The sequence below is a fragment of the Balearica regulorum genome, chromosome 10 (genome assembly GCF_011004875.1).
Source record: "Balearica regulorum gibbericeps isolate bBalReg1 chromosome 10, bBalReg1.pri, whole genome shotgun sequence".
Lineage (NCBI taxonomy): Eukaryota > Metazoa > Chordata > Aves > Gruiformes > Gruidae > Balearica > Balearica regulorum.
The window spans coordinates 16,639,648-16,661,815 of NC_046193.1; the positions used below are offsets into that span (position 1 = coordinate 16,639,648).

General features: G+C 45.6%; 1 protein-coding gene across 9 annotated transcripts in view; it reads right to left on the bottom strand.

The window, feature by feature from the left end:
- Positions 1 to 22,168, bottom strand: part of ADAMTS9 (ADAM metallopeptidase with thrombospondin type 1 motif 9) — an 85,910-nt gene that overhangs the window by 17,799 nt on the left and 45,943 nt on the right. For 6 of the 9 annotated variants that reach the window (XR_012837045.1, XM_075762339.1, XM_075762338.1 and 3 more), the window contains 4 exons: positions 21,730 to 21,891; positions 20,959 to 21,135; positions 6,921 to 7,088; positions 1,909 to 2,082 (listed from right to left, as the gene is read on the bottom strand). Coding sequence is in view for 8 of the 9 variants with exons in the window: in XM_075762339.1 (XP_075618454.1) it covers positions 1,909 to 2,082; positions 6,921 to 7,088; positions 20,959 to 21,135; positions 21,730 to 21,891 (681 nt within the window). In the remaining variant the exon portion in view is untranslated. The remainder of the gene's footprint in view (positions 1 to 1,908; positions 2,083 to 6,920; positions 7,089 to 20,958; positions 21,136 to 21,729; positions 21,892 to 22,168) is intronic. The other 3 variants (XM_075762340.1, XM_075762342.1, XM_075762343.1) reach the window with 3 other exon arrangements.

The window sequence follows — 22,168 nt, forward strand, 5'->3', positions numbered from 1 at the left end:
CGCACTCATGGCCACGTCACACGGGATTTATAAACCCAACTTTCCAGCACTGCCGAGACCGAGGAAATGAAGCTAAACTTGTCTGTGCCGTCCCCGTCAGGCTGATGTACCATGGGCAGGGGGATATTAGATAATGTCACGCACCCGGCTGCCTGCACTCTGGGGTGCTCTGTACAATAACGAACCAAGAACGAGCTCGTGGGGAAGGAAAGGTGAGAGGAAAGCAGACACTGCCTTAACCTTGAAGTTTTTCTTGCTGCAGCCGAAAAGTTGCACAGCCTCTGCATGTGTGAGATGCTTTTTCTCTCATCAGTAAATTTGCTTTTCCTATCCTCCCCCCCTTTTTTTTTTCTTTTTTTTTTTTTAGTGACACAACAAAGGCAGGCTCTGGAAGTGTCTGTGAACACCAAGGCTTTGAGCAGGAAGCCGGCAGTGCCTCTCCATCTTTTGTTACCTGAGCAGGAGGCCCTGTTTTGCATTTAAGCCATGGCCTCTTTACACTGTCTCGGCAGCGGAAGGGACCTCGACCGATTTCGTTCCCCTCCAAGACCCCCCTGGGCCATGCAGGAGCGACGTAAAGCAGCCTGACTGCCGATGACAGCCGGCCCCCCTTCGATGAACATTTATCCTGCTCCCCGGAGCTGCACGCTGCTGCCGTCAGGGTGCCCAGGATCAGGCTCTGATCACGTACGTCCAAAGTCAGCGAGACCTTTGCTGTTCAAAGGGTGCAGGATCGAGCCCCGGCTGCGCCGCCACTGGGGCCAGCAGTGGGTTTGCAGGGAGGCTGATGCACTTGGTGCGGTGGGGGCTTCTGCCCCTCTCCATTCCCTGCATCCCCATGCAGGGCCCATGATGGGCAATCCCCTTCTCCCTGTGTGACGAAGACATCCTCTCCATAGGAGTGGTGGCCCCTTCTGCGGGCTGTGTGACAGGAGTCAGCTCCCCAGAGCCGGCAGCTCCATCGCCTTTCCCATTGCCAAGGCTGGCAGTCCCTGCACCGCAGGGAAGAGCCAGGGACAGTGGGACAGGGATGGAGGACAACTGGGACAGGACTCTCTCACCCAGGGATGGCTAAGAATGGAATGAAACCCGAATGAAAACAATCATTTTGGTGCCTGGCATGAACTCTCTCTGCCACAACCTGTTGTGCACTCGAAACCTGCCACGGCACCCTGTGGGCAGCCACACGGGACGGTTCCTCCGGGACCCCTTCCTCCTGCCCAGAGTCCCCTTGTCCGCCCTGCCACCGAGCAGCCTCGGGCCCATCCATCACCCGCACTGCAGGTGAGACGGAGTCGTGTTATGAACCGCCGGAGCAGCAGCTTTATCCCTCACTCCAGCCTAAGGGGCTGATTTTACTGGGGCCGATCCCAGTCAGTCAGAAAAGCACCATCTCCTGTGGGAGACCTAATCTCAGCGCTGCTCATGGCTCTGCAAAAAGCACGGACCAGGGGCTCAGCGAAAGAAGAGAGCTGTCAGAAGGAGCCGGGGTAATGGGGCAGGGAAGCAGAAATTTCCGATGTTCCCCAGTTCCTTCAAACCCGCTCATTGCTGGAGCAATGCAGCAGGGCTCAGCCTCCCAGAACAGACCCAAATTCACCCTACCCAAAACCTGCTCCACATTTGCATAGGTCCCAGCCAAACACAGGGCAGCACAAAGCAATAAATTAACCCTGCGGAGGTATTTCTCAGCTCCCCCTTCCAGGTGGCACGCATGAGCATTTCTTCTGCTTTTTTTTTTTTTTTTTTTTTTTTGGCAACCCCAGGTTGCAACCCCACACCCCCCGGCCCTCCAGCAGCGATCTCCGGTCTCGGCAGCCCCCCGTCTCCAGCATCATCCCGCGCTGCACGCTTGAGAGCACAAGTGACGTGACCCCGGGGGAGGGTGGAGGGGGGGACCCCGCTTACCGCTTGCCATTCGCCAGCTGCCCAGCGGTGCGTGGGGCACTCGGGGAGGTGGCAGTCCCGCTGCGGAGGGGGACGGCTGGCCGGGTCACACTCTGCCTCCTCGGCTGCCTTCGGGGTGCCGCTGTGGCAGTGCACGGCACGCCGCTGGACGCCCCGGCCGCAGGACACCGAGCACTGGAGGAAGGGACAAAAGGTGAGTGGTGGTCCCCGTCGCAGCCATCACGGTAAGTTCCCGAGGTTCACCCTCTGCCCTGGGCTCAACGGCAGCGATAGCAATGCTCTAACGCCAGCGTTTAAACTTCCAGGTGAGGCTTTTCATTGCACAAGGGAAAAATTTTGCAAAGTGCAGAGCAGACAGGCTGAAATCCCTGCTCCGCTGAAGCCAGCGGGAATTTTTGCCATTGGCTTCAGCGGGGTCAGGATTCCTCGGACCGGATTTGTATTGCAAGAACCTCTGGAGATAGCGGCATTGCTAAACCATCGCAACACGCCAGAGGCGGCAAGGCTCTGCATATTACTTCTCCGACACTCGGCTCAGAAAAGTAATAGTTCAAAATACATCAAACGCCACAAGCGTCACTGGAGAGGACTTTAATGAAAAGCAAACTTGAATTATATAGAAGAAAGTTTGTAGCAGTAGAGAGGTAAAGGTATGATACGGCTGGGATTTCTTTCAGCATGCACCTAAACATGCACACGCACACAAGCCAGGGCATTCTGTTAGTTTGTGAAAAGAAATGGCTTTTCAAAATTAACTGCATTTCACATTTCCTTTATTTTACAGTAGGCACATTTCTCCCCACTCCTAGGCACAGCGAGAAAAGCCTGAATTCCTCTGTTTCTCAGACATCTTCAAATTATTATCTACACTACAATGATTTTAACAGCTTGTTTTTTCTTTCACGCAACATTTCTTATTGTTGTGACTGCACACTGTGATATCTTTAGCAGTACTTAATGTCCCTTGGGTATAGATTCTGTCTTGCTAGATCTTAAAGTATATGATATAGATTTGGGATAAAAAGAATTTGCATTTATAGAAGAAAGCGTGTAAAAATCAAAGGCATGCATTTAAAACCCAGCTATTATGATTAGCCATTTGCTGAATTAACAGTTAATATAAGCAACCTTATTAATACATCGGGAACTAAGAAAACAAGTTTGCAGCCTGTTATTGCAATACCCATAAAAGTGAGCCCTCATAAAGTAGGGAATTAAGCAGTGCCTAATGGGGAAGCAATTCTCTCTTCTGCAGAGTATTCCTCCGTAATGCTCCGTTTGCTTTACCATCCGAACGTCCCATAAAGCCAAGAGGACCAAAGAAAAGCTGACTGTGAATATTTGCCTGGCTTCAGATATTTGGAAGAGGGTGGGAGGTTTTTTTTTGTGTACCTTTTGAAAGTAGCAGTGAGATTTCTGTCACTGGTGATGCAAATGCTTCCCATATGCTGTGCTGCCTCCCTGTGATTAACAGCGCTGTTTGTCCTACGCATTCCATAGGGGACAGTTAAACTGAATAATGGTCACAAACTTGGAGAAACATATACACCAGGATGCATACCATGCTCTAAAACGCCTTTTGGTTTGCATTTATTACCGACCTAAAAGGCACACGCCCCGGAATGTTACGATAAGGGCGAGCAAGCTATGCCATGGCTCTTTCAGGGGGAGCTGTGCTGCGTGTGACAGCCGGGCAGAGCGGGTTTGGGGAGGACGAGGAGGAGGATGGTCCCCAGTCGTGCTGGGTGAGGCAGGGCACCGGGCAAAGCCATAGACTCATGTCACTGTGTGCCTGGGGTGAAACTTTGCCCCTGCTGAAGCCCACCAGGATAAACGCTGCACCCCGACCAAATCGGTGGGGAACACTCACAGTCGGGGAGCGAGACCCCCTCCAGGACCCCAGGCCAGGGCTGCTGCGTTCTGGACCATCCCTTGAAGAGATTTGAACTCCCTCCCGCGTGCAAGCAAGTGAAGAGCTTTTCCATGGGTTAATTACAGGAGTGTACGTAGGGGAGGCTTCTCCTAGCTGAACGGGCTTCCTAAGTGCACTTGGTGAGTTTTAACACCATTTTCGTCCTGGCTATTTTAATCCAGAATACTGGTCAGCCAACCTGTGTCTATCTTGGGGACATACAGCCGGCTTACACTGCCACAAGATATTCAGTTTAGGGGCAGCCAACCTGTGCTGTCCTTATATATTCCCCTAAGGGATGCCACGAGCCAGGCAGCCTGTTTGTCCTTTCTATGGGGTCTATACGTTCTCCCAGGAGTGGTCCTTTCTCCACTGATGAAGTCCATCGCCGAACTGCCAAGTGCCAGCTCGGCTACGGAGCAGCTCTACCTCATGCTCTACCTGTGTTTTTAGACAGGGCTGGATTTCAGCTTGTAGCTGAAATATGTAAATACCAGACAGCAGAATAAATATTGGTATTTTTGTTAAGTGAAAGGTAAATGGCCATAATTGATACCACTTAGGAGATGCAAACACATTAAATCTGACATTTCAGTGCAGACACAAGCACATTTAAATCTTGGAGAAAAATAACTTTTATCTTCCCTTCTGATTATTTCGGATATATTAAAAATGCTTTGCTGCAGGAAAGTGGATTCATAACAATCTTGAAAAGAATTACCCAGCCTCTGAATACAAAACATCTGGAGAGAAAAATACCTGGGAGCAGAGCACCAGCTTAGCAAGTTGCCGACCGGGATTAATTTTTAACCATTCCTGTATTTTTTAATCTTGATTTTTTGAATCATTCCTTTTCCCAAAAGGAAAAGAAATACCCCACCACCACCACCCTAAAGGCATATGCAACGGGTCCTGTGCATATATGGCGACAAGGAGGATGCACTTTTACGCAAAAACCTTGCCTTATTTCTCACACAGACTTTTGCTGGTTTACCCAGGAAAAAAGGCAGCCAGCTCACAGCAGCTCGGCTTTGGGATTACCTTTTGGAGGCAATTAGACCTTCAGAAAGCTTTTTCTGATAGTATCTAAGTGCAAACTGATCACAGCTCCTATTTGCAACAGTGTCACCGGTGATGGGAAAGGTGACACGGCTTTTCTGTTGCCCATTTAGGTCCTGATCTACTGGGTATTCAGAGTGCCAAAGCCCTGCCTGTCTCATAGTCTTAATAAGAAGTTCAGCACCTAAATCCACCTGAGCTCTACGGCGTTAAATCTTTCGCAAAGCCGCGCAAGCCCTGCACACGTCTCACAAGGATGGCCGTGGCCAGCGCTCCCAACATCTGAGAGCCCCGCTTTTCACCTGTGGTGGGCAAAGAAACGCTGCCAGCACGAGCGAGGAGCAGGACGCAAGGAAACCATGTCAGAGCATTTCACGTGGCTTTCAAAAGCCCGGTTTGATATTGCAGAATGAGTGTCTCTACCCCTTTATTCTTTCCCCAGGCAAGATGCCGGCTGGCTGAGCACGTACAGCATCAGGGACCTGGGCTGAGCAGCTACCCCTGGAAATGTGCTGCCTATTCTTAGCCTTATCATTAGCATACAAATATTCCTTAATTGCCTAGTCACAAGAGATTACCTCAGGCCATAAATCACCTCATCCTCCTATTAACTTGGGTTTCTTTCTGCACTTGCATAAAATTAACTCCAATCATGCGGTGGAATGTTGGGATTTTTAAAACACTTTTATCAATTAACATTAGTGTATTTTAACACAATCAAAAGACCATTACATTATTATGTTTACAATTATTAGCTGTAAAAAATTGCTTTCAGGAGCAGTCACTTTAAATAAGGCGCAAATCGGATTTGATAAGACTATCTAAATGGCCTCCCGTGTCTTTTCAGTCTAGCTTCCTGTATAAAATTGAAATTTCAGTCCTGCAGGTAATAATATTGATTTAATTTCCAATATGAGAGCAGTACTGTGTATTTCACAGGGCTATGCAGAGCTACCTGGGTGGGCCCAGGCATACCTTAGGTAAAGGACCCTGACCTCAGTAACTGAACCTCCCCGGTGAACGCACACTCTAGCCCTTTACACACGTAGTGGGAAACATCCCTATCCTATAAATTCAAAGGTAAGCATTAAAAAAAAAAAGTCTGAAAACAATCATGGAGCATCAATAGGTTTATTGTCTTTTTTTTAATAGTCGACATTAAACCAGAATACAGTGTCCTAGCCCTAACATTTGCATGTGTGCCTGCAGCAATGTTAATGGTTTATCTTTCAGGAAACTTGCATACAGTGAGAACAGGTATTTTTGTACCTTAATTTGGAAGACAGACCGCAAGAGAACATGATGTTTTACAAGTTAACAGTTCATTTAGTTTGGGATTTTCAATAATTCTGCTGATTAGCACACTAATGAGGTAGAGGGAAAAGCAAGGTTCAGAGATAAAAATGTGATGCAGCAGTTTCAAGGTGATGACAAAGACGTTATTTTCAGGAAAACATGGATTCAAGGTATGCTTTCAGCAAGCAAGATGCTTAATGACTGCAAGCACTTTCACATTTCCAGCAGCCTCAGCTTTATGCATCAGTGTCTGACTTTTTAATGAAGCAAAATCAAGTGATGAGCTTGTTAAGAAACAAAAGGTAGTGAAAAGCATTTTTAATGAACAGCTCTGATTATTCTTTAGGCTTTCCCAGGAAGCTGATAATAAAATTAGTTTCAGATTTCTCAAAACTAAGGAAGATTTTGTTTGGGATGTGACATATTTAAATAACAGCGATATTAAAAACATGAATAAATAGTAGATTCTCTTTGATATTATATACTAATGCCTGTTCTAGCAGAAATGTAAAATATACAACAAGGAATTTGCTTTCAGATAGACACTACAAGCAAGTTGCCATGTTTTTCAGCTGCTCCACTGCTCTCCATGAAACTACACTGTTTTACACCACCTGAGGATTTGGCCCAAAACTTTTATCCTTGAAAAATTCAAGAGGACAGAAATGATGGGAAAACCAATTTCTAACCAATTTGATGGAGAAAGAATATCAAAAGGTGCAAAAGGGTATACAACACGTCTCACCTGTCCCCAATCTCCTGCTTTCCACTTCGGACATCTGCCCCCTCTGCATTTCTTTTGCATGTTGGGCTTAGCAAGGTGCTTGCAATAATCTTCTTCTACATGCCTCCCTTCCTTTGACAAACAGTACACATTGCGGTGCTTTTGGCCCCTTCCACAGGAGACAGAACACTGTAAATATAAAGTAACAACACATCAGCTTTCATGCGGGGCCATCTACGTGGTTATACACGGGCCATGGCTATCCAAGGCATTTTCTTTTATCTGGACCAAAAAGCCCATCCCCAGGTGCCCAGCAGCCTACACAAAGCTTAAGGGGAATATGGAAGGGCAGAATGTAACTGCTGGAAATGCTCCCATTTGGACTTAATATTGCATGATATTCTTGGTCAAAGCACCCCAAAATGCCAATATCAAAATAGAGAAAGCAGCTGACGTTCAGCAAGGATAACAGGCTGGATTCCTGGCATTGCTCCAGTGGTTTCAAAGGAGCAGAGTCATCTTACAGGGATCAAGACAGGAGCCTTCAGTATCTACTCAGAAGAACTTGAAAGGAACCATTTCCATTTACCTTGGTACAAAGGGAGGTCAAATGTTGGTAAATCAGGAGAGTAAAGAGCAATATATACCTTCACAGAAGGAAATAGCTGCACAAAGGACAAGGCAGAAGTGAAAAATGCAGTCTTTCCATGTCCTTGGTATTAAAGCTCATGTTTGTTTTACCAGTGCAGACTGATTTGCCTTTTTTTTTTTTTTTTACTCAACAGACTGAAACCAGGACATGCTCATCCTTAAGATTTATGCATTTTGAAAACAACTCAGAAGGTGGCAAGAAGGCAGAGCCTGAAGAATCAAAGCAAAAAGCAAATCAGCAGGTATGTTAGCTGTAAGCTTTGTAGTGAAGCAACTAATTTCAACCTCCCTCTGCAGGTTCACTGAACTTTTTCAAATGTGACCACTTCTGGCATGCAAACCCCAAGCAACTTCACTTTGATTTCAGATTAGTCTCCTCCAAAAGATTTAGGAATCAAAGGGGTCTGGAATCACGACAAGAATTTAATATGACAGTTTCGTGTAGAACAAGCCTCTTACTCAGCATGATGCATCCAGAGACTCAGCTTCAATTTCTTCATTACGTGTTATGCAAGTCATTACATGCTATGTCATAAGCATCCCAGTTTGATCCTTGAGCACAAACACACCGTTTCAACCATCTCTCGATATAAAATGTTTTGCTTTCTTTTCAGAATGGAGCAAACATGCAACGATGAAGCTTCTACCTTCCTTTTAGAGCCACTCCATTAGTATATTTCCTAAGAAATAAATTACAGCCCAAGTTCTTCCCAGACTATGAATATGTTTGAAACCTAAAAACCTACAATTTATACATGTAGCAGCTCTGGAAGATTCATTAGAATAGAAATTGGCATATACATTGACAGCCGTGATTATTTTAAATTACAGCCCTACTTCTAACTCATTCAGCCCCTATTGTGTTAAGAGGTACACAAAGAACCAGCGAGAGAGTAGTAACTTGCTCTGAAATGGAAAAATTCAGACCAATGTGGAGAGAGATAGATGTAACTCATCAGATCAGATGTTGCTGCTTAAAAGCTTGTATAAGTGATGTCCTGAAAAAGACTTTTCCTGCTGCAAGACTGTTACAGATCGACAAAAGATTGACGTCCCTTGCCATCAATAGGGTTTAAGGGCCATTAATGATGCTCCTCTGCAAGAGGCGGGGAAGCCAGACGAGCCTGCGGCAGGGACAGGCAACTCTGAGTTTTCCTGAGCCCAGCTCCAATTTCAAGATAGGCCAAAAACCCCAAAGAGCAACGGTTCAACCTTGCACTAAGAAACAGAGGAAATGCCATCCCTTGTTCTAAAAGATGACTTTCACGAGTTACCCAGATTCATAAACTTCACTTTTTTCTTTAGTATCAACAGAAAAAAAGATTGAGTTAATGTTATCCTATTTTCATAAGCCTTCAAATTTCATCAGAAGTTCATTTTTTCATTCTTTCTACATCTCTCGCCAGGCAGCGAACATCAGCAGCAAGAAGAAATGTCAAATCCTACCAAACCCAGTTGTAAACTTTTAATACTTTCATCCATTTACTCTCACTGGACTAAAGACCAATACTGATACGTTAGCAAAAATGCAAGTGCTCCTCAGTAAGTGCTCTCCATGCAGGTTGATGCCACTTTACTGGGACAGCAAAAGCTAAAGAGTAAATTCACAGACTTAATCAGGACTCTCTCTTGCCCTGCATCCCGAGCCGGTACAGCAAACTGCATCTTTTCTCTAATTAAAAAAATAGATTGGATCCACTGCTTATTCTAAAGGGAGAATAACCACATTGTGCAACAATGCGAACATGTTTCTGGGGATCTGAAATTGGTTGATAAATATCTGATCTCACAATTAACATGGTGCTAGTCTTTTCCGAAATTGTTATCCCCCTTCTACAAATCACTTAACTTTGGCACAGAGCCCGATTCTGACATTTGTCTCACCATCCCACCGACAAACAAGACTGCATGCATACCTCGGTGCACCCAGAGGTTGAGGCGTAATTTGCCTAATTTTGTTAATACTTAAATCTAATTCCCAAGATGCTGGAATTAATCATTTCTATGTCTGTCTTCAATATAAATCAAAGTTAGGCAGCTGTGCATTTTTAGATCTAAACCATCCATTTGCTTTCATGCACATGTGAGTTATGATCCCATTTGCACTGCCAGAAAAGAGGGGTTGAATAATCTAATGTAACCAAGTATCAGAGACTGAAAATTCCTTTACAAAGAGTCTACTTCATAACTGCCTTCTAATTCATCTCAGGTATTTCCAACTTTTATTTGGCATGTAGATTTTAAGCATATGTGAGCCACATGCAGAAAATAATTTAATAGTGGGCTTTATCTCAATGCCACGTGACTGAGGGAAGCAATACACCTAGCTACTGCCATCAGCCTCACCATTCATTTCAGACCCTGGAGAAACTTTGCATTTCACTCTGAGGACTCTTTATCGCTGCAAATGCTGCCACCCACTTACGATATCTATCAATAACAGCGCCATAGAGAGGTAAGCTTTGACCTTGCCTTCTTTAAAACATTTGAATTGCACAGACAAAACCACCCCTTTCATATGTCCCTTTCTTTTGCTTGATTTCTTTCCTATCCCCCACTGCCTGTAGAAAATACTTCAAAGTACTGGGGATGGACGGGTGGCTCTCTGTGGAATAGCAGCCTCATCCAAGGCTCTTTGAAGTCAACAGAAAGACGTCTACTGGTTTTAATCACCTCTGGATCCAACCCTGAAGGTGTAGCCAAGGTACTGTATTGACTTTTTTCACTGATCAGCTTCCTAGAGTCAAGGATGACATGCACTTGAGCATGCCCATGGTCAACCTGCCTCTGCCTCCACTCAAGTACTGGAAAACATTGCTCTGAAATGCTGTTTCCAGCCTGTGATTGAGGCATGATAGTAAATAGCACCCCTGGGTGAACCCGGGAGGACAGCCCTGCATAGAGGATGACGCAAAACCAGCACATTGTGTTGTTTCTTAAAAAAAAAAATCCAAGATGATTGTGGCACTTAAAATAGTAGAGAAGTACTATTTCAAAAATCAGCTCCAGCCATTGCAGTAAAGACTCTAGTAAACCTTCCTCTTGTTATTATCTTTATTATCTCCTAAAACCACTGCAGTCACACCTGGTGCTTTACATGGAGAAATAAGAACAAAAGGACTTTCCTAAGAGCATTAGGATCAAAGCATTTGAGCACAGATTTAAGGGTATTACGCTTATTGCATGATTAGTTTTGTTCACATGCCAAGAACCGGGGATTGGCATGCTGCTGATTTTTTCAAATAAATATACTGCCTAGTTTAAATAAATGCAAGAAAAAAAGTTTAAATAAATATGACAAAAATATTTCCATATCAACTGTTTCCAGAAAGGTCAGAACATGATGCTAAATCTCTCCTGCAATGCATCGCCCTGTTCCAGCGCAGCAGCAAGTCTGTGTTTTTGTTTCCACAGAAATTTGTTTTCTGTTTCAGAGTTCAGGAGCAACAAAGATTATTCTATTTTACCAAGTATGTGCAAATTGCTTTAAACTAAACCTTGCTGCATTTCCTATTCTGATATTTTGGAATATGAGGGTACATCTTGTTCATTAAGACCTCTCTAACATAGGAAGGCTACTACCCGATTCACTGGGCTGGTAGCAGAAAAAAAACAGAGTATGTATCCCAAAAACTCTTAAAAATTTACAAAATTCCTAGCTGGGTGAGCCCAGGTTCCAACCTTCCTGTGGGAAACCACGACCCGCTCGTGCTGCGGCCATGCTGCTGCCAGGCTGAGGGCTGGGAGCAAGGTCGGTCTGGCACCAAAAGGACTTGGCAACCCTGGCAAATTTTCACCCAATTTGCTGATGAGCAAATCTTGGTGAAAAGAGGAAGCGCAGAGCAATCAAGAGCTATGGAGTCATTTTGCTTCTCCTTAATTTTCTGCACTGAATAGGCAAGCTCAACACAGGGCAGAAAAGCAAACCACCAGCGAGAACCTGGGGATGTGCTTCCCGAAAAGTGAAAAGTTTCAGAAAATGCTGTCCGACCACTTTTCCAGGCCCCTGTGCATCAGCCGACGATTTGGGAGGTATTTGAGATAATGAATGCAAGCTGCGGTGATCACCAAATGAATTCCCAAAGATAGGTATGCTCCGATAGCTCACCAAAGGCAGGGCTGGGAAGAATTAGACTAAAACCGGCTTTATCAGATTCTGCCAGGAGCAACTTTTTGGAGGGAATTAAAATCAATCCTTGTAGGCTTAGATTTCCATGCATTAAGGATTATATGGAAAGTAAGCACTTGTAAGTAAGCCCTCCTTCATCCTTTCCAACAATCTGAGCTGAAACATGTGCTAGATGAAATAAAACAGAAAAACAACAGAGCCCTGCAACACTTTACACCCCTTCCCATGAGGGGCTGTGCTCCTGGATGTCAGCAAACTTCTCCAACAAGCAAAGCCCAACCATGTACCCTCACAGTCACATTTCAGCATCCTATTAGTCTACGTCAGCTCTTACTATAAGTCATGCTGCTGCTATGAGATGCTGAAATCCCAGCCATATGATATCTGTACCACTGAAGTCCTCAAGCACAAAGGACATCAGAAGACACACCACCAAGGAAAGCCCAGATCATTCCTCGTTAGCTGAGCCTTTACTAGAAGTCTTAAAATGCCTGAGCCTTGCGTTATCCAGCAACAGGGGCTCTGTGGCACCCAAACTAACTTAATTAGCTTCACAACAGCAAGGTATTTTAGCAGGTCACTCCCTTGGATTCAGTGAGACAAGCGACAGGCTTAAAACAAGGGTGCAGCTCCCTGCTATAGTTTCTGCGGCTGTAGCACTTTAGGAGATGCTTAGGAAATATTTCTTCCTAGCTGCTTTGAAATCTCATTTCTTTCACCTTTAGTGCGATCTCACGCCCGGCTGCATCAGCACAGTGAGGAGACCATGCCTGCGGGGCGGGAATGCTGTGCACGGGGCAGGATTCACCCGGCTGGGCTTTCCTTTCCTGCAGAACTGTAATGGGGAGCTGCACCTTAACACACAGCTGCCAGGAGCATGTGGTCATGGTAATCTTAGCTGGTACAAGGCCAGAAAAGACATCTGATTTTTGTACATTTAAAAGGGAAGCGTGGTCCCTACACTCAAGGGAAGGCAACTAGACCAGAAACCTGAGCAAAACAAACCAAAGCATTGCACTGCAGCGTGGAAGAGGCTTCAGAAATGCTTAATCCATGCTGACTCCCTAGAGAAATGGGAGGACTGAGAAAAAGATGTGAACATTAGGGATTTATGGAGTGTGTAGTCCCAGTATGTCTGTAAGCATTGTCCAGAACCCCTGTGGAAATGTCCCGAGGAGCCCAAGGGCAGCCCTTGGTGTGCACAAGAGCAGGCTGAGCCCCAGCGTCCCCGAGCAGTGCTCCTCACCCCAGGCACGGGAGAGAGGGACCATCCACGCTGGCTCGCCCTGGCTCTGCAGCACACGTAGGGTCACTGTCCTCTGGCTGCTCTGCTCTCAGCAACGCGGCAGAGGCACGGAGTTTCACAGGTGATTATTTGCAAAAGGGAGAAATAAAACAATCCACTAAACTTTCACTTTCCCGCTGCCAAACCAAGCTGCAGATACTGGTGAGTGACCTCAGATGATGCCTCATAACAGGTTAAAAAAAAACCAAAACAACAGTGACATTTTTCAAAGAAAAGTGTCCAAATCGACCTGTTGCTGCAGCAGATGGAAGAAGCTGGTGTGTCTGGAGCCTGTTGCTCCAGCAGCACAGACTGCTCAGAGGAAAGGATGCTCTTGGGCTCTTTAACTCCTGCAAAATTCAAGACCCTGAGCACTGAATCAATACAACAATTTCTCTGAGCTAGGAAACCCCACAGGATATACAGGAGAAAAGCAGGTAACTGCAGCAGCAGAAGCCATGCATCTCCTCTTCTGTGGCATCCACCTACTAAGTAGCACCTTCTTCCCCTCCTCCACCTGCCCTGTTGTTACATCCTGTACAAAGACTTCACCGGGTGCAGAAATCAGCAGGACCATGAACACACAAAGCTGCCTTAAAAGTTTCATCCCTGTCCCGCTCCATGCTATTTAACTTGAACAACAAACAAGCAAAAGCCCCCAAATAGCCACTGCAGGGAGGGAGGCACTAGATGGCATTTCCCCAAATTAGGAGGAGATGTGTGAGCTACCCAAGGATGCTGGTATAATGGGACGTGGAAGATGCTGATGAAACCTATTTTCCATGCTGTGGCACTTTTAAGAAAGCAGCAATTGAAGCAGCAAGCAGCCTAGGCTAACTGACACTTCATATTTTTAGTGAACAGTTGTATTATAATGGCATTTAGAAGTCCCATTCAAGAATAGGATTTCTCTGTGTTGGACAGAGTGAAACACAAAGTAAAGAGCTCTCCAAGGAACGTCAGCCCTATTGCACAGGTGTGCATCACACCAGGGGTTTACAGGAGCACTGGGCTGCTTCTTGCTCCTCAGTTTTATAAAGAAAAATCTTGGCTTAATGCAGTAGGGATCAAATACTGTCAGCCTGCATATGGTCTTGAGCATCAGACTGATTTTCATCCATGCTGCTGGCTCACTCGCCTTCCCTGCGAGCTAGTAAAAATTAAAACATGAATAGAGCATTAAGTGCCTTTGGAACAAGATTGACTACATCATTTTTCCTTAATGACTGCACAAATCAGTCACCAGGAAAAGTTAGAAACACCGTAAATGTCTTTGTGCTTAGTGACCCTCATCATCACACATCCTTGTTTCTAAATGCTACAATCCCTAGGATCTGAGCAACAGCAATTATTGCAGTATTGAAGTACACAGTGTGAATATGAAACATGGGCAAAACCACACCCAGACTTCCCAACACCCAGCTCAGGCATCTGCTTGAAGATGCTGAACTTCACAGCTCATCCTTGAAAGCATGTTCCTGCTCTAACGTGTCTCCTGCAGTCCAACGTGTCATTCGGTTACTGCGCTCAAAGCCAGTGCTTTGGGAGACAAACGTTCCCAGCAATCGCCCTTTTATTTATTGCTTTATTTCTCCTGTGTGCGTGAGTGCACGCACACGTGTGCGTATAGGAGGTCTGCAGACCTTATGAAGTCAGCAGCCATGGACGGGCCAACCATGACGTGAAGACTGAAGCCAGTCATCGCTGAGCAGCAGTCCCACCACTTGTTCAAGTTCAGGCCAGCTGTGCGCAGCCTAGCAAATAGCCATCTCACTGAGAAAATGTGTAAGAGGGGAGGTGTGAAAAGGCAACCACAGAGGCACACCAAATGCAGCCAGGCAGCCACTGTACTTCTTTGGGAGGAGAAAGGCAAGTATTTTACAGTAAGTTAGGACAGAAGCATGGGTTGGACTATACATGGTGAGGAACATCAGTGAATACTAATGGGGTTACCCACTCTGACTGGGAGAGCGCACTGAAGAACTTGGGAAAAGACACAGCATCGGGGGGCAGGGGAAAGAGGAAAGTTTCAAGATACAAGAAAATAACCTTCCTGAGTCCAACCGCTGGTCCAGCTCACTTCTGTCCTGGTGGCAAGAGGACAAGCTATCGAAGGGGAACAGACAAGACTGGCCACTGTCTGCTGCTCATTACCCCGGCACTTCCCCAGCATTCAGGCACTGGATTAGAGAGGTTAGATGGGATGGTCCTTTCACTTCTCCATCAGACTAAAAGATACTAGATTTAACCACCAGATCAGATCACAACAGATGCAAAGACTAAGGGGTGCCCACAAGGGAGGAGTGTGGATTGCAACAGCCAAGTATGAAGTTGCAGGAAATCAATCCTGCAGCGGAGCTGATCCACAAAGCACCGAAGTGCAGGCTCGGTGTTCAGCACGCAGTGCCGCGGGGTGCTCCCTCGCCTGCGGTGTGGCAAACAGGCTTCGACGGCTGTTTTCCTGCTCACGGAGCAGCAACACTAGCAAATAGCAGACAGCAGAACCAATAGCAAAAGTATACCTATATAGTTCTCCTTATTCAAGGAGAAAGAGAAGTGGCAATGGAAGATGTCCGGTGATTATAGGCAAACAACAAAAATGGAAAGGAAAATAAAAATTGGAGGTTTTTAGAGTAGCAAGAGAGGGATAAAAGTGACATTCCTCTACCAGGCAGCTGGGTACCACTGGTATCACCCACCTGTAACCGGCTTAGAGCTACCAGCTGTGGCTGAGCCTCAGCAGGGACAGTGGGCAGTGAGCTGAGGAAGGAGCTGCAGGAGCATCCCCCACCTCTTTTTTGTTTGAAACTCTTCAAACAAAAACCCCGACTGCATTTACCCTCTGGGATGAGCTCTGAGGCACGAGGCAGCGAATAGGTGGATGGTAAGACAGCTGGCACGGCTCTGCCCATCCCGGCTATCACCCAGGGACGTGTAGAGTTTTGGAGGATGGCTGAAGCTGGGCACTGGCGGTGGGATGCTCTGGATGGGTGACACAGCAGGGAGTACAGGGAAGGGCTGAAATGGGTCTGGTTTGCTTTTTTAAACAAAAGCAGAGGTCAGCACCAGAAAAGGTCAAAGACCTTTTTCTGACTGGGTAACCACAGCAGACAACTTCTTGCCTTTCATCAGCACACCGAACCGGCAGTCCCTGGAGTCAGCCGGTCTGACTGATCCTAGAGGGGGGGCAGCCAGGAACCCGAGAGAGACATCAGCCTCGGTGGGCCAGCCTAAGTGTAGAGTCAACAGCTCTGAGACAGAGACAGCTTCAGACAGATGGCTGGAGATATCCATAGGCTACCAAGTTCTCATTTTGATCTGGATCCGCTTTATTAAATCTTCACTGAGGCATCTATTTCTATCTGTTTTCCTAAAGGCACGCAAGCCACCCGGTGCATCTCTCTGCCTGGGTTACGGCTGCTGGGACCGCGCGTGCAGCCTTCCTCTGCTGCGGCAACATTTGTCCTTCCCCACAGGCTCTCGGGGTAGGATTGTTTTTATTAGTTTTCTGATAATACCTAGCACTACAGAGAAAGAGAGACTTGCTGTCGCAGTCTCAGAGCCTGAACCAACAACATATGAATGAAGGACAGAAAAGGCAACATGAATCACTGAGTGACTGCGGAGTTCAGCGTGCCTATCCCTTCCTTTTCAAGGACGGCTTTGTTATTGCAAAAACATGTGTAAAGAATCATACAGCAGCTCAGTAATGCTGCTGTCACAGCAAATTCATTTGCCGCAGAAGAGAGGAAGAGAACACCAGAGTTATATATACTTGCAACCAAATCTGCCCCTGGTTATCACTTCTGCCTTAGCAAGAGCTGACATCCCGCCTGCTAAGAGTATTATCAGAACAACAACAGGGAGAATATTGCTGTTCAACAGCCTATTTTCAGCCAGCTTCATGGGGAGGGCATTTTATAAACAACGTGTTGGGGCTTTGACAGAATTAAATACAAAAAACCTGATTTTCCATTGACACCAATTTTAAGATTAAAATTCCTGAGTGCCAGCTCCCTGACACGGATGTTGGCTGGGGAGTCCTCCCATTTCCCACCGAGTCCAGAGCCCCTTCACCACTACCTGCATCCCTGCGCACAGCCGAAGAGCCCTGCAAAGCCATCAATGCCAGCAGCTTCCAGCTCTGGCTACAGGGATACGGCATCGTCCTCCTAACCCAAACCTGAATCCATATCGATAATAACAGAGTTTGGAACTTAGACAGATAATATTCTAATTATTTTAGGCTATGCTTCCAATTCTTCCTTGTTAGAACAAAGGGTCTTCAAAGACTAAGTCAGCAGCATTTCTGCCCATTTGATGAAGAGCTGGGAAGCACACACCACTGTTTTGCAGGCACTAAGAGCTACACAGCCATTCCATTAGCAGCTAGAACTTTTGATACCCAAGAGCGAAAAGCATTTGGCAAAGCACATTACTTTTAAAATTGTAATACTTTTTCAGGGAAAAAAACACAACAAAAAATCCCCCGCAAAACACACATCCAAAAACCCACCCACCCATTTTCCACAGGTCAAAGTCAAATGATTACTGTCCCAGGGCAGTGAAGCCCAAATGACTCACCCCACTGAACCAGGACACGGTGCTGTGAGATATAATTGTTTTACCTTATCTGTGCCCGTTTCCTAACTCGGAAAGAATGAGAAGCTCACGACAAGCAAATTCAGCATTATTCATAAATTGCGTCAGGATACAGCTGGATATTATGGTAAACTCTACGGGACCAAAATTTCATGGAGATTTTTGCAAGGAGCGGATCTGCTCCAAGAGAAGTGGGTTCAGCCTCGGGTTCTAAGCGAAGCAATGGATAAAACTCTCTGGGAGCATCTCCCTTGTTCTGGAGAACATGGTGAGATTTCCTCTTGGTATTCGAGAGCATGTATGGAGATCTGTGTTCATACCATGAGGCATTCAGAAGAGAAAAAACACTCTCTGTATCCTGGTGACAGTCTCTGCATGTTTTGTAAAGCATTATTTTAATGAAAAGGTCAGGTCTATTATACGGCGTACAATTCTGCAGTGTTTAAATACATGTTCTTAAATAAGCAAGGAAATAAAAGTGTCACCTCCTCTTAGTCCTCTTTGAACAGACATTATAATGACAAGGCATCTCACCAGTCTCCTGTTATAAAATTATCATTTACTTACAGAATCTGTTTATTCATGTAATTATCTCTTTAAAACCTGGATCTAACCAGTCAGATAGTCACTCGTTTACTGTATAAAATCCCAGCGGAATTTCCCCTGAGGACTAAGGGTTGAACTCTTCAGACTCTCTCTGCTTTAAATTGTATGTATTTTATAGTACTAATTCCACTGAAGCTTGAGTGAAGCTAAGCCAATCAGATGCTTTGCAAGAAATTAGTTATCCAAACTTTGTAATTCATACACTTTTAACTGTGTTTGTTTAATGATCAAGAATGACAGTTTCTGTTGGAGAACAAAGCAAGTAAAATAAAAGCAAGTCAAAAGATGGAACATTGCAGTACCATTTCAGAAAATTTAGTGAAAGTTACCAAAACTAAGTATATGATCTTAGTTTAGCAAAAGACTCAAGAAATCATTATACAAATTCATTTATGATTACATTCTACTTGTCTTTAATTTTCACTGTTCAACATTAACATTAAACATCGTAAATGTATGCAATATTTATATAAAATTAAATAACAATATTGGAAAAATAAATACACTTTTACATAAATACATAAATCCATACTGCTGAAAAGTTTCAGCTAATACTATACTCTTGTTTCAAAAGTGACCAAAAAATATGGTAGTGACACTCCATCCCAAGAGATGAAGTATGTACAGCTACAGAATGGTGTTTGTAACCGATGACAGAGCTAAAGCAAATCCAGGTGATACCACACTAACGAAAAAAAAATTTGGACGTTACTACCTACAGTAGTAGCACGAGGTAGACATATATGGGGAGTATTTTGCAGGAGGGACACGAAGCCCTGTTGACCCCATAGATACAATTCAGTCTTCAAACAGCTCTGGGGTCCCCTACGTCAGAGTGAAAGGACACCTCGGTAAAAAGACTGAAAAATCAAGATGCTTTGTGGCGATGACTGGGGCTCTGCAGCCCCTTCACCCGCGGGAGGCCAGGGGGCTGCGAGCCCTGCGGGCAGCCGGGAGGAGATGCTGCAGGCAGGGTGGGATGCCCCTGCCCTCTGCCTGTTTGCCCGACATCCCACCCTCTCCCAGGAGACCGAGCAAGGGATAACCCACCAAGGTTAATATGACTTAGTAGAGTCAAAGAAATTTTTCCTGGGTGGGGAAAAAAAAAAACCCAAAACACTCAAAACCAAAATACAGGACTGCAACCTGCATTTCCAACACAGAGGAGCAGACGCAGCCCTGGAGCCTGCTCCCAAACAGCCGTGAAGAGGCTGAATGCTGAGTGACACCAAAATGCAACACAACTTTGTCCACACCTTTGGTTCTTGCAAATGGTCCGGCACAGGTAGCAAAGGTTGGCAGCAACTCCCAGCCGTAATTCTGCGGGGAAGCCACTGCATGCGTTGCTAGCTCTGCTTAGCTCACCTCCCTCATTTTTAGCACCAACTATATCAGCATACAAGTGATACATTAGCACCTCAAATGAAATATTTCATATCACTGTCCCTTGTACTGGTGAAGCACCGTATAAACACCAGTTCAGCAGTTTTATGGCTATTGCATAACTCACTGAGGTATGGTAAAAATATCGAGGAGCATTACTGAAGGCATCCTTGCTACTGAAAGCACCCACAGAAACAAGAGTGCGGTTACGGTTTAGCAAGACAACTTTTCAAACCATGACAATTAAGGAAGTCCAATACATTACAAACAGGCCTTTTTTTTCCCCCCATAAAGTGCTTTTGAATCAAATTAGTTTTTTTAAAAAATCTTCTTCAAATGCTTTTATAACAAAATACACAATAACGGTTGACATTTGTTTGAAGGCCACTCCAAAACTGGCAGGTCCATGGTTTCCAGCGTGCCAGAAGTGCCCCAGGCGGCACACGCCTTGGCTCAGGGCTCAGCCCCGTGCTGCACACCGGGGCTCCGCGCCAAGCAGAAGGTGCTGCTCTGGCCAGGGGGAATTTCAAAGCTGTGGGACCCAAAATAGCATCCCTGCACCCTCTGGTTCAGGGCTGCTCTGCCATCGCAAGAGCATCTCTGTAGCAGAGTCCTCCAGCGGCAGAGGAGCAGTGTAAGACACCTCTGCTCCAAATACTATTTTGTTATTAGAAAACTCCAAGGGTTTTAAGCCTTCCACCATCTTGCTGATCCCTTACTGACTTAATGATATCTAGAGCAGCAGCTGGAGATCAGGCCAGACAATAACTCTCCAGAACCAGAGAGATGCAGGAGAATAGCTCACAGGTGCCTTTGCACAGTACATCACACATATATACAGGAACAGAAATAGAGCACAGGTGTGAATGCACACGTGTTTCTACATAGCTGTGTGTGGGGGCAGGTAGGGACACACACACACATCTATACACACTTGTACATGTTTGGGAATTGATGCAATTTAGGACACATTTTCCTCTGTCATCTTGCTTTTGGCAGAGAACATCTGACTGGTAAACCAGTAGGTGCACAGTGCAGTATTACCATTAAATATCAGAACAACTTAACTTCAATGGAAATGTACTGCTTAAATGCCAGGTTTAAATCCACATGCAAAGCACTCGCTCACAACCAAGACTCATAATGCACAGCGCTTGCAGACAGTAATAAAACGGACAAAAGGTGGCTACTTAGCAGAAAGTGCCTTTTAAATTAAAGGACCCTAGCTCCCCTAATTGTAAGCCCTTCCTGAACAGGTGTTATTCTGAATATATTGTCAATAATCCTCTTTAAGTGCAGTTTTAAGACATGAAGCATTAGCACCTTGGTTTGAAGCAAATTAAATCTGTTGTTACGGGATATCCACAAAACGGTTCACAAAGAGAAAGAGTTTATGGTCGTACCGAGCTCCAAGGACCAGCGCTCCAGGCAGCATCTCTAGGACAGTCCTGCACATTGCACTGCTCTCTGTCCGGTGGCTTATCAAGGATTTCACAGCTCAGATCCGTAAACCTTTCTCCATTAGGGCGCTGGCACACCACCAGCCGCGTTCTTGTCCCTGCCCCGCATGGCTTTGTGCACTGGAAGTCAGCAGAGGACAGAGGAATCATCGTTTGGGCAGCAAAAATACTGCCGACCGGTCACTCGAAGCACTAGCACCTCTTGAGACCCAACGGTTGTTTCTGTTCCCAACCAACCCACTCCAGCCAGATCCCCCCCGCCAAACGCTGTATGAGATGGGGCATCAGCTGCTTCAGTTCTCTCTTCCCAAAGCCGTTCGTGCTGCTCCACAATGATACTGCCAGACTCAACACGATACTGGAGGTTAACATCTCTTAATTGTTTGTTGCAGATGAATTTTCAGAATGGAGCAGTGTTTTTATTAGGAAAAAAGGCCTTCGGTTAAACTAGACTGCTCTTAAAAAGCAAAAATAACAAAACTCAATTTTTGTAGAATTTGCCTTTGCCTGGCAAGAAAATTTTCCCATGACAAATGGAAAGGAAAACACCACGAAGCAGTTGCTAGGGTTCACTCATTTATCAAAGGGTGCCTTCCATGCTCCGACCTTTCTAATAAATGTCACCACAATATCCCACTCTTCTCCCATTTTTCAACCACGCGCTAACGAAAGCTTTGCCCTGCGCAGGGAGCCCAGGACGAACGGTCCACTCACCTCTCCCCAGTTGCCATAAGCCCACTGAGGACAGGGGCCAGATTCACACGATCTCTGCTCCATGGGTTTGCTTTTCTCATCACAGTTATTTGCGGTGTATCCGTTTTCATCCTGGCACACCACGACCCGCCGCTGGAACCCCCCCGCACACGTGCTAGAGCACTGGAAGACACAATTGCCCACGGCTTCGTTGAGTCCAGGAATAATTTTGCATTCCCAGCTCCTTGCCAGTGCCTTGCACCGTGGGAATGCACAGCTAAGAAATTTAATACAGCTAAGAGGCATTATCAACTTCAAAACCCAGCTATTACTAATAGCAGTGCAATGACTTAGGTGCTGACTAAGCAAAGAAAATAAACATGAGCCTAGTTTTAAGCAGGTGAGTAATCCCCGCTGCCTTTAATGAAGTGTTTGACATCCCATTTGAGCTTAATTCCCT